This window comes from Pelophylax lessonae (genome assembly GCF_965119305.1).
Source record: "Pelophylax lessonae genome assembly, chromosome: 3".
NCBI lineage: Eukaryota > Metazoa > Chordata > Amphibia > Anura > Ranidae > Pelophylax > Pelophylax lessonae.
This window is the reverse complement of record NC_138770.1, coordinates 284,048,013-284,060,987: the sequence shown is the minus strand read 5'-3', so window position 1 is coordinate 284,060,987 and position 12,975 is coordinate 284,048,013. Positions and strand designations below refer to the sequence as shown.

The 12,975-nt window shown below is 41.0% G+C and overlaps 1 protein-coding gene across 5 annotated transcripts in view; it reads left to right on the top strand.

Annotated features, from left to right (window-relative positions):
• Window positions 1-12,975, top strand: part of MCF2L2 (MCF.2 cell line derived transforming sequence-like 2) — a 529,158-nt gene that overhangs the window by 218,897 nt on the left and 297,286 nt on the right. For all 5 annotated transcript variants that reach the window (XM_082251878.1, XM_082251880.1, XM_082251879.1 and 2 more), the window contains 3 exons: window positions 825-1,016; window positions 1,621-1,812; window positions 9,096-9,273. In XM_082251878.1, coding sequence (XP_082108004.1) covers window positions 825-1,016; window positions 1,621-1,812; window positions 9,096-9,273 — 562 coding nt within the window. The remainder of the gene's footprint in view (window positions 1-824; window positions 1,017-1,620; window positions 1,813-9,095; window positions 9,274-12,975) is intronic.

Here is a 12,975-nt window from a genome sequence, read left to right as displayed (position 1 = left end):
ATATTTTTATATAGAAAAGTGTATTAAGGTGTTCTAGGGGGAATAATGTAAATTATGCAAAGCTGGGCATACATTGATAAAATTTTAACTGGTCCCACAAGGACGAAATTTGATCAGTGTGTGGCCTTCCCCACTTCACAGAATTCCAGGGGACATGTTGGAAACTTTTCTAACTGTCAGTGGCTCAGCCAGTCATCTGCAGTCACCGATTAGTGGCTAAGCAAAAAAAACGAAAAAAAAAAAAGGTTTTGGGCAGCTTAAGAGGCAGTACATATCAGAAAGTGCTACACTTACACATTACTTATTATTATTGACTAGGCAGGAAGCCAATAAAGCGCAATATTATTTCTGATCTCTATGGTGCTTTATATAGAGTGCAAGAAATATGATACTGTAGGTGGTAAGTGCTTGAAGAATACTTTGGGGAAAAAAAAGTCATATACCTACAGAAAGTACATAATAGGACAATTAGTGGAGCACTGTGTGGGAAGGATAGAGAATGAGTTATATAAAATTCTTGAATTTCATGGGAAAGCATCTACTATATAATAAATTCTGGCATGAGCCTCTGTGACCCTTGGTAGATAGCTGCAACAAATAGGAGGTGATGCAAAAGTGGGAGCCTTAAACTGTAGTGGAGGAACAAAAGGTATCACTGCGGTCATTCCAGGTCCCGTGAATGTTGTGACTCCTGTCCTTGACCAGTGCACTTAGGTCAGTTTTATACATGATTATCCTCTGCAATAATAAGAAAGGTTGACATCCTAAAAAAAGTATTAGTCTCTTTTGATCACTTATGTTCTATTCTCTTGGTTACTTGCAAGGAACTTTTGGAAAAAGCCCAGTTACATGCTCTTCATGGGGATCAGCTGATTCAGAACAACCACTATGCTGTTGACTCCATCAGGCCAAAATGTATAGAGCTGCGGCGTATATGCGATGACTTCACAAACGAGGCCAAGAAAAAGTATGACATCCTAAGAAAATCACTGGATTTGCACCAGCAACTTGACAAGGTGAGAAGATCATGCATAATGATTTAACTATGCTTATTACTACCTGGATTTTTGTAATGTACTGGCCACTTTTATGAAGTTGAGGGACCATTCTTTTTCATTCTATTGGTTCATTATTAATTCCATGCAATTGATTTATGTAATACAGTAAAGAGTATCTCCAGCTTGTTTTATAAAGGGTAGGAAAGGGTCGGATCCTGTTTCAGGCTTTTAGTGCTGTTTGCTACCCCATTAGGGAAACTTACCTTTGCTTTTCACCTAGTGATTATGTTGCTATAGGCAAAATTGGTTTATGTGACACAGTAAAGAGTATCTCCAGCTAGTTTTGAAAACAGCAGGAAAGGTTTGAATCCAATTTCGGGGCTTTTAGTGTTGTTTGCTACTCCATTGGAGAAGCTTACCATTGAGAAATGATTGTACTGCTTAGAGAGGTTTCGCCTCGCATCCCAGCTTTGCGAGAACATAGTCACCAGGATAGAAAATGAGAGGAAATCTACCCAATAGGGACACAGATAAACGTTTAGCTGTAGATTAATTTATTTGAAGTGACCCTTTTCCACTTTTAATTATGAAGAATTTTTTTATTGCTTTATACAATTATCAGGCTAACCAGTGGTGTGAAGATGGAATCTATCTCTTAGCTTCTCAAGCTGTGGACAAGTGTCAGTCACAGGATGGAGCAGAGTCAGCGCTCCAGGACATTGAAAATTTCATTGGGCGCTCAAAGGGTCACCAGCTGTCCAATCCAACAGAATTCTACCATAAATATGAAATGATTCTCTCCTCTGAGATAAAGGTAAGTGTCATGCTGATGTGTCTGTAGAATTGTGATGTTAAAAAATTTGAAAACAGAAGTAATATTGTAGAATAGTGCTATATCATTATCATAACCGTTTTGTAGTATATCCCAGCCCACTCCCTCACCGTAAACTAATATTAAAATACCTGTTACCGTTATTCAGTACCTCATGCAAAGAGATCATTAATAAAAGTCCATTTTCCCCAGCTGCAGCATGCTTGGGAGATTGCTCTGATCCCAATGATCATGCTGCAGATGGTTACTGGGGAGAAGGGCATTGTGATCAGTAACCACCCAGAATGGTTACCCATCAAAAGATCACTGTTACTAACCATTCATTGTGATCACAGAAAGAGCAGTAAAAGTTTGTAAAATTAAAATTCTTAAAAATTCTTAAAATCATTCAATCAAAGGGCATACAAAAATAATAAAATAATATATTAGGTTATATTCGATTCGCTGGTTGTATGTCAGCTAATTTTGTAGGATTTTTTAATTATCTGTGAATTTCAGCCATTGGACACAGTACTGGAAAATGCACTATACATATGTGTTTATTGAGCAAACAGAACTACTGTATGTATCAACATCTATACATACTTGGGGTCCCTGTATTCAGAATAAAATTGGTACATTTTTTGAAAATACCATGATACTATTTAATTTAATTAAAATAGAAATAAAGTTTTCCCCTTATTATACTAGTGCCCTCCTTATTCTTCACCTAGACAAGGATGATATCTGCATTGCCCTCCCACTGCCTCCTGGGATGTCACAAATCTTAGATGGCATTACTTTTTCCAATCCATAAAATTCTCCAAGATGGCAACATGTATATAAATGACTTGGTGCCAGATCTCTGTCTGATACATTGGGGGCTGACTGCAAGAACCAGAAGGAGACAGCTGTCTCCCCATGACCAAAAGTAAAATGGCATTGCAGGACAGGACTTGTATTGGGAGAGTGGCACATGAGAAGAGGGCTGCGTTGGTCCCACTGAGTGTATAAGCAAAGAGCATCTAAGGGTAAGGGGAAAAATATTTTCATTGGGAGGTGGAAGTTCATCTTTAATTATATAAAATACATTACTGTATGAAATAAACAAACTGGATATGTGCTCTTTTGCATTCTTATCCTTTTCTTCACCTATAAAAATATATGTAGGGTATTTTTCTAAACAAATGACCAAATTAAGGCCTCATTCGTGCTTAAAAAATTGTGAAAAAAGTATTTTGATGCGTAAATCGGTTAAAAAGCTTTTGCTGTATATACCACTGAAAAACAAAATTTCAAAGTTTGAACTTGTGACTGAGCGTTTGATGACTGATGAAAATGGTAATTGCCTAACTGTCACTTTAATACTTTCTGAATATTGGACCCAGAACAAGCCTGCAACAAGAAAAGTGAGAGTAAACTCCTGATCTGTAAGACCACCCATTCACTTTCCCACATACAAAACTAAATATAAAGTTTCATGGGGACTGGTTTTTCTAACCTCTCATTAACAATGCTAGCTGTCTGGCTGTTATACTGACCCCTATTGCTTCAATATTTAAGTCACTGGTCTTGAAAAGGTATGCAGAAAAGATCTTGTGAATTTAGGTCGGTCACTCACCTTGTTTCAGGTTGGTCACCCAGAAAAACACTGTAGCCAGGGGACTACATAACAGCCAGACAACTAGAATATAAAATAGAGGTCAACAATGACAGTCCCCTATTTCCTTCCTGACAGGTTTACTTCAACGTGTATCCAAGCTTTAGCAATAAATGGGAAAGGGATAGAGGTGTTGGGTATAAATTAATGCAACCCTCTTATCCAGGGGCATTTTATGAAATCAGTTGACCTGTGTGAAAGACCAAGTTGGGCTCTAAGTGCTTGATAAAAAAATGTGGTGTGCTCAGTGAAGAGCCACAACAGAGTGGGCATGGTTTTCATTGTGCCAGGGGAGCTGCCAGGATTGTAAAATACCTTGGGCACCTTTGGGCATGCCAAATAGACGAGTAATGTGCTGCTTAGAGCGCGCAGGCGAACAGTGGGTATGGCCAAATTGCGTTAACGTAGGATAGGCTTCAGGGGCGTGGGAAAATCAAACAAGGTCAGTTTGTCGCCCAGTACATTTCAACCCCCCCCGTACAATCATTTTCTCCCCTAGGTCAATCTGCCCACCAGTTTAATCCCCCCCCAAGTCAGTCTGTCACCCAGTATAATCTTTCCCTCTCCAAGTCAAACTGTCCCCCAGTATAATCCCCCAGGGAAGTCTGTCCTCCAGTATAATCCTTCATTCAGGTCAGTCTGTCCCCCACCATAATTACCCCCCCCCACCCCCCAGTCAGTCTGTCCCACCTGTGCATTATCCCCCAGGTCAGTCTGTCTTCCAGTACAATCCCCCACAGGTAAGTGCGTCCCCAGTATAATTCCCCCCCCCCCAGGTCAGTCTATCCCCCAGTATAATTCCCACAGTCAGACTGACCTAGGGACATTGTATCGGGAAACATACTGACCCCCAGTACAATCCCCACAATATTTGAATTTTTAGGCCCCACAAAAGTTCTGGAAATGCTTAATAAATAACTGTTTTCACTAAATATGTACAAAAATTATCATTAGCTTGCATAAAACACAGCATATTAGCATAACTTACAATAATTCCTGTTAAATTACTAGTATGGCCTTGTTCATATTAGGTGTACTAAAGTGTATTTAATGTGAGGGCGGTGTTTACGCACATGTAGATGCACAGGTGTTCCATGCATCCCTGTCCAGACAGTTCTATTCATGTAAATTGGGACAAAGTGTCTGCATTTGACATCCGTGTGGGTGCGGGTGCACAACCCCAAACACAGACAATGTGAGTTCAGAGGCATGCATCTACACAGATGTCAAATCGAGAGCAGCAGCTGTGTCTGTGCAGCTGCTTCCCAATTGACATCACTGGGACTGTCTGCATGGAACACCTGTGCATTCCCGTGTGGGTAAACACGGCCTTGCATGGCTGTACACTGTACCAATTGCTGACTGTGTTCATTCTGGAAGGCGCTGGTGAATATGACATGTTTACCAAACCCCCCTCCATGCTCTCTATCCTGAACATCACACCAATCTCCTGCCCTAGCAACAGCTGTAGCCAGTGGTAGGGGGAGGAGAGGAAACCGACCAGCAGTGCTGCAGGGAGGGGGTGCCTGGGATCAGTGATGGGGAGGGGGGCGCAGTGCAAGGGGGTAGGTCAGAGCAGTCAAGGGAATCTGCTTTTAGAGGTAAACCCCCTATGGCTCCCTTGCATCACTCAAAGCCAGTGGGAGGGAAGAGAAGGAGAAGCCGGCAGCTGATGGGGTTATTTTGAAGAACAGGGTGGCTCTTCCATGTGTGCATTGTGTATCAGGGCACCCTTCCTCAGAGTCCGTTTGCACCACACACATGGATGATAGTTAACTGCTCTTATCTTCCCTGCTGTGGATATAAAGTAGAAAAGTAATACAGTCAAGCATTATCTTCCTGTTTGTCAAATACGGCAGTACAAAATATTTAAAATGAATACCTGTTTAAACATTTACAGCTCTAATTGTGAAGTTCCTAACTTACTTGAACTTTAATTATCTATGTGAGAAATTATACTGTGGTACAGAACATTGTTTAGATTAACATATAAGATTATTACATTGAGAATATCCATAGATTCTTACAAACTCAGTGGTGTTACTAGTGGATTGGTATTGTGATACCTTTATCTTTGCTTTTTATCAATACTGAGCCAACAAATCAACCTTAATGCTGAACTCTAGGCAGATATAAAAAAAAAACGACTGCAGTTGTATGACCATTGCAAATCATTAAATGTACTTTTAAATGAGGTGCAAGTACCTAAATTGTGTGTGGAGCCCTTTGTTATCCATTGTATAGAGCTTCTTCACTGTCTATTCACAGGTTGGAAGCTGGAAGGTGACCTAGCTTTACTGCCTAAAGAGGTACCATAACCTTGCTTGTGGAGGGCAGAGTGACAGTGTCCCTGCAAAATGCCCCCATTCAGCCCAACTTATACTCACCTTTGCACTGCTCCCCCACAGCTTTTTCTTTCAGTGCAGCCCTTTCCAGAAACACTGTCACTTTTGTCCTGCATGAGCAAAGTAAACTGTCTCTTTAAGGGTGGCTTCAGACAGAAAGTGCAGCTAGCTCACAGTTTTTGTGCGGGTTAGGTGTCCGTTCCCATAGATTTTCATGAGGTACTGCCGTTTTCATGCAGTTTCAGAAAGTGCACCGAAACTCCTGCATGCTGCATTATTGCTGTGCTTTGTAAAACTGCACCAAAACAGTGGTACACCATAGAAGTCTATGGGAAAGGGAAAAGCACAGCTAACTCCAAATCTTCAGGTTAACTGCGCTTTGCCTAAAACGCAGTGGGACCGCACCAGGGCAGTGTGAAGTCACCCTAACTGTAGGAAAAAAAGGTCAGCAAATCTACCTCTACTGTCTGGGTATGTATACTTTAAATATATGCTTGAACAAAACTGCTTTGTAATCAGTAAAATCCCACAAGCAACCAGGATGAGATTAATTGCTGCAAGCACTCCACTATCTCACAAGTGCAATCACAATATATCTAAAAATGCTGCGCAATTAATAGTGAACCAACCAGTGGTCAAATGCAAATGTGAATCAATAAATTAATAAATATCATAAAAGTGAAGAAATTGTGATAAATTAAATACCATTGTGTGGAATGATCACGAAAAAGTAACTAAATAAAAAAAAAAATTATATATATTATAATATTAATAAATAAAAATAAAGAATTAATAAATGTAGACACATATATAAAAGTCTGTTTTGTACAAATAAGTCCCAATATAAAAGATGTTGCCACTTGAAATGCAATTCTTCAAAAGTGCCAGTAGTGCTAAAACGTGCAGGTATAAAGCCACACAAAGTATCAACTGCTCCAAAAGGTGACACAGTGAAGATCTCTCCCGGAAACCTGTGCACCCCTTGTGATTGGGTGCTCACCTTCATGTATGTGACTTTGCACAGTCAAAAAGCGCTAAATATATCCTTGGATAGGACCTATTCAATCCCCCCAGATGGGGATCCTTCATAGGGAATTGCTCCTTCAGGTGGGGATTAAATGGTACGATCGCTGCATACCTGAAGGAGCAATTCCCTATGAAGGATCCCCATCTGGGGGGATTGGATAGGTCCTATCCAAGGAGATATTAAGAGCTTTTTGACTGCGTTTAAGTGCAAAGTCACATACATCAAGGTGAGCGTCCAATCACAAGGGGGTGCACAGGTTTCCGGGAGAGCCCTATTTCCTTGCTCTCCTTTTTATCCAAACTCCTTGAACGTCTGGTCTACAACGGACTGTGCGACCATCCTGCCAAGAATAGCCTTCTTGATCCCCTTCAGTCTGGATTTCGGCCTCAACAATTCACTGAAACTGCTCTCCTAAAACTAACAAACGATCTACTAACGGCCAAAACCAATGGACACTATTCTGTACTCCTACACCTGGACCTTTCTGCTGCCTTGATAAGGCTGACCACCCCCTCCTCCTCAAAAAACTCCACGCCTTTGGTCTCCGTGACTGTACTCTTCACTGGTCCTCTTCCTATTTATCCAACCGCACCTTTTAGCGTTACTTACAATTCTACTTCCTTCTCTCCTCTTCCTTTCTCTGTTGGGGTCCCCCAAGGTTCTTTTCTTGGATCCCTCCTATTTTCAATCTACACCTCCTCTCTGGGTCAGCTGATAGCCTCCCACGGCTTCCAATACCATCTTTACGCTGACAATACCTAAATCTATTTATCCACCCCTCAGCTCTCTCCCTCAGTCTTCTCCCAGTCTGGATGTAACACCACTTCCCCAAACTCAATCTATCCAAAACCAAACTTATACATTTTCCTCCACCACGTGCCCCTTCCCCCAATCTCTCTGTCAATATTGATGGCACAACTATCAGCCCATCCCTGCATGCCAAGGTCCTAGATGTTGTCCTGGACTCTGAACTCTCCTTCAAACCCCACATCCAATCACTGTCCAAATCTTGTCGCCTCAACCTCCGCAACATCTCCAAATACGCCCCTTTCTAACCAATGACACAACAAAGCTCCTAGCTTACTCCCTGGTCATCTCGCGCCTCGACTACTGCAATTCCCTTCTCATTGCCTTACCTCTACATAGGCTATCCCCCCTTCAATCCATCATGAACGCTGCTGCCAGACTCATCCACCTTACCAATCGCTCATTGTCCACTACTCCTCTCTGTCAAGCCCTCCACTGGCTTCCGCTCACCCAACAAATTTAATTCAAAATACTAACAACATCTTACAAAACCATCCACAGTTTAGTCCCCAGCTACATCATTAGCCTAGTCTCAAAATACGAATTGCACTCTTCGTTCCTCTCAAAACCTCCTGCTCTCTTGCTCCCTCATCACCTCCTCCCATGCTTGCCTCCAGGACTTTTCCAGAGCCTCTCTAATCCTATGACACTCCTTACCCCAATCTGTCCGATTATCTCCTACTCTTTTAGCTTTTAGACGATCCCTGAAAACCCTCCTCTTCAGAGAAGCCTATCCTACCCACACCTAACAACTATACTTCCATTTTCTCCATCAGCCCATCCCCCACAGTTAATGCCTTTTGTTTCACTTGACCCTCCATTCAAGATTGTAAGCTCTAATGAGTAGGGCCCTCTAATTCCTCCTGTATTTAAATGTATGTAACTGTATTGTCTTCCCACATATTGTAAAGCGCTGAGCAAACTGTTGGCGCTATATAAATCCTGTATAATAATAATAATAATCTTCACTGTGTCACCTTTGGAGCACTTGTCACTTTATGTGGCTTTATACCTGCACATTTTAGCACCACTGGCACTTTTGAAGAATTTAATTTCAAGTGACAACACCTTTTATATTGGGACTTATGTAGACAAAACTGACTTTTATACATTTGTCTACATTTATTAATTGTTTATATTTATCAATATTGTATATATTTTTTTATTTATTTACTTATTCGTGATCATTCCACACAATGGTATTTATCACAATTTCTTCACTTTTATTATATTTATTAATTTATTGATTCACATTTGCATTTGGCCACTGGTTGGTCCACTATATATTGCGCAGCATTTTTAGATATATTGAACAAGACTGCTTTCTGTTGTTACTGATGTATATGAATGTGTAAATAAATTATTGTAAAGCAGTACATTTTAAAAAATAATATACATTTTTTTTTTTTCAAATACTGATTGATGTTTAACTTGTCATTTATTCCAGGCTAGTGTTCAAAAAGTACTACAGAAGCTGGCCGATGTTCAGGAAATGTTTGAAAAGAGACAAGCAAGCTTAAAAAAACTAGCAGCAAAACAAACTAGACCTGTACAGCCTGTAGCTCCACATCCCGAGTCTTCACCAAAGAGAGCTTCTCCTAAAACAGCCAGGCCAACATCCTTAGGTAAGTTGTAAGTGTCCATCATACCTTAATCCAAAAATCCACCTACAAAAGGAAAAAGTAAACATGATTTCCTCCTTGTCATTTGAAGGGCACGGAAATTAAGATACAGTTGAGTTACACTGCAGCCTACAAAAGGTTTGGACCCTAGCAAACAGAAAAGTTGTAAGCCAGGCTTCAATATATGCCCTCCTCTGCCCAGCATGCCTTTGTTGTTTTGCTAGTGTCCTACGGGGTATTGATGTCTTTTCTTTAGCTCCAACGAGAAAAGTTTAGCAGGTGGATCACCCTTGATTTCGGCTGAAAGTACCCTCGGGAGAGGACAGATTATGTTTGGAGGACTTCATGGGTCCCCTTCACCTGGGAATTAGTCCTCCTTCTTTGGCTTTTCAGCAGCTTCATGGGCAAGATCCACTAGATACCTTTCCTTGCATAGTCCTTACCAGAGAAGATTCCTGTCACTTGCGCCACGACTGTTGATGCTTTACAGGACCAACCCATGGATAGGGTCAGGCTTAGTCTGGTTCTACAGGTTTCTCTGCAGACCCCAAGGTCACCTTGGGGTGTAGGAGACAATGTTTTACCTTCATCCTGAATGTTTTCTGGAGGTCTGATTTTTATTCCTGCCTACCCTTGTGGTGGTGTCTTCCTTCTATCATGTTGACTTTGTATGATCAACCCTTGAGTTCTCCAATGGTCTTAGAGATCTCTTCATGCTCTGGGTTGATGCTGCATAAAATCTACAAACTACAACTAAACCTATATTTTATTTACAATAGAAGATAGAAAACTTATCAAATGTCTAAACTGAGAAAATGTACAGTTTTAAGAAAAAAATTAGTTAATTTTGAAATTGATAGCGGCAACACATCTCAAAAAAAGTTGGGACAGGGCATCAAAAAGCTGGCAAACTATGTGATACTAACAAGGAAGAGATGGAAGTACATTTTGCAAGTATTTAGTGTAGCGCCATCACTGTTGCTTGTGTAGGTAAATTCAGTCCCCCCCCCCCCTCCCGGCAGAGGAACATGTATTAATTGTGACTGGGCAGTGGCTCTGTTACCTCCCCCTGTCTTCTGGAACTCACTGGATGTTTCCAAAACATAATGGGTGGAAGGACAGAGACTGCGGCCTAAATATACATAGAGCTTCCACCAACCCCTGAGGGGCATGCCTAGAGGGTGGGGAAGCAGCCCATAAATATTTCAGAAGCCTGGCACTCTGGGAGAAGAGTCCAGGGTCTAGCCATCTAGAGGTGACCCTTGTGCTGGGGGCAGAAGAAAGGAGCAAGAGGAGAGAAAGAGAGAAAAGAAGATCCAGGATATTACTTAGCTACAATTTTAACGAAGCCTAGCTGAAAACTTTAAGCGGAGCCAGAAGCATCCTGTTCAGCAAAAGGCCAGTACAGCAGCATTCTGGATTATCTAAGTTACTTAAGGAGACTGAGTGAGTGCAAGCCAGCCATACACCCAAAAGAAGGAGAGGACAATGAAGTGCAGTACTTCACATGTCTGGGACCAGGGGTAATTTAAGTGCAGACAGCCAGGACCACCAAAACCTCTCTAATTTTGGGCCTATAGCAGACAGGTGCCATGCAATATGGCCAGGTGCTGTGTCTTTGAACTTTACTTCCCTGTTGCAGCTTCAAAGCAGTCAGAGACTTTAGCAGGTCTTCAACTGTTTGTATGGAGTTCGTAATTTCTTCAGTTCTGGGCATCCCATGTACCCCTAAACCCTATATAAGCTCTGCATTCCCAAAATAAACACTAAAAACCGTGCCGTTTGACATGTTGCTGTTATTTCTTTCACTTGGATGTTATTCACTCACTTGCCACTTTATTAGGTACACCTCTTCAATTGCTTGGTAACACAAATTGCTAATCAGCCAATCACATGGCAGCAACTCAGTGCATTTGGGCATCTAGACAAAATGAAGACCTGCTGAAGTTCAAACTGAGCATCAGAATGTGGAAGTAGGGGGATTGAAGTGACTTTGAACATGGTATGGTTGATGGTGTTAGACCGGTCGGTCTGAGTATTATAAAAAAACGCACAACCATCTCTTGGGTTTACAGAGAAATGGTCAGAAAAAGAGAAAATATCCAGTGAGTGGAGGTTGTGTGGATGAAAATGCCTGGTTGATGTCAGAGTTTAGAGGACAATGGGCAGACTGGTTCAAGATGATAGAAAGGCAACAGTAACTCAATAACCACAACCAAGGTATGCAGAATACCATCTCTGAACCCACAACACATTGAAGCTTAAAGCAGATGGTCTACAACAGCAGAAGGTCACACTGCGTGCCATTCTTGTCAGCTAAGAACAGGAAACTGAGGCTACAATTTGCCCAGGCTCACCAAAATTGGACAATAGAAGATTGGAAAAACGTTGCCTGGCTTAAAAAGAGTCTTGATTTCAGTTGCGACGTTCAGAGGGTAGGGTCAAAATTTGATGTAAACAACATGAAACAGGGATCCATCCTGCTTTGTATCAACAGTTCAGCCTGGTGTAATGGTGTGGGGGATATTTTCTTGGCACCCCTTAGCACCAATTGAGCATTGTTTAAATGCCACGGCCTACCTGAGTATTGTTGCTAACAATGTCCATCCCTTTATGACTACAGTGTACCCATCTTCTGATGGCTACTTCCAGCAGAATAAGGCACCATGTCACAAAGCTCAAATCATCTCAAACTGGTTTCTTGAACATGACAATGAGTTCACTGTACTCCAATGGCTTTGCATCTTTGGGATGTGGTGGAACAGAGGATTTGCATCATGGATGTGCAGCCAGAAAATCTGCAGCAACTGCGTGATGCTATCATGTCAATATGGACCAAAATCTCTGAGGAATGTTTCCAACACCTTGTTGAATCTATGCCACAAAAAATTAAGGCAAAGACAAAAAGGGGGTCCAACCTGGTACTAGCAAGGTGTACCTAATAAAGTGGCCAGTGAGTGTAAATACAGCTGGATAATACAAAAAATACCCTCTGTAACTGTTTATCCTGCAGTCCAAACCTTTCATCAACTTAAAATATTTGGCGATCTTGAAACCAAAAACACAGACTCTGAACTGTTGAGAAGTTAGAATCCTATATCAGACAAGAATGGGACAACACTCCTTTCCCAAAATATCATCAACTGGTCTTCTCAGTTCACAGACATTTACAGAGTGACGGTAAGAGAAGACGTGATGCTACACTGTGGTAAATATGGCCTTGTCCCAACTTTGAGATGTCTTGCTGTCATCAATTTCAAAATGACCTTATTTTGTTTCTTGAACTGATACATTTTCTTGCTTTAAACATTTAATATGTTTTCTATTTTCTATTGTCAATAAAATATGGGTTTAAGATTTGCAAATCATTTCATTCTGTTTTAACCACTTGCTTACCGGGCCCTTTCTGGAACTTTTTGTTTACAAGTTTAAATTAGCTTTTTTTTGCTAGGAAACTATTTAGAACCCCCAAACATTATATATTTCTTTTTAGCAGAGAAAGAATAAATTGGCAATTGTTGCAATATTTTATGTCACACAGCAGTCTTTCAAAAGCAACAAAAAAAAATATTTGAATTAAAAAAAACAAAACACTAAATGTAGCCCAGTTTTTATGTATAATGTGCAAGATGATGTTATGCTGAGTAGACAGACACCTAACATGTCATGCTTTAAAATTGCACATGCTCGTGGAATGGTGACAAA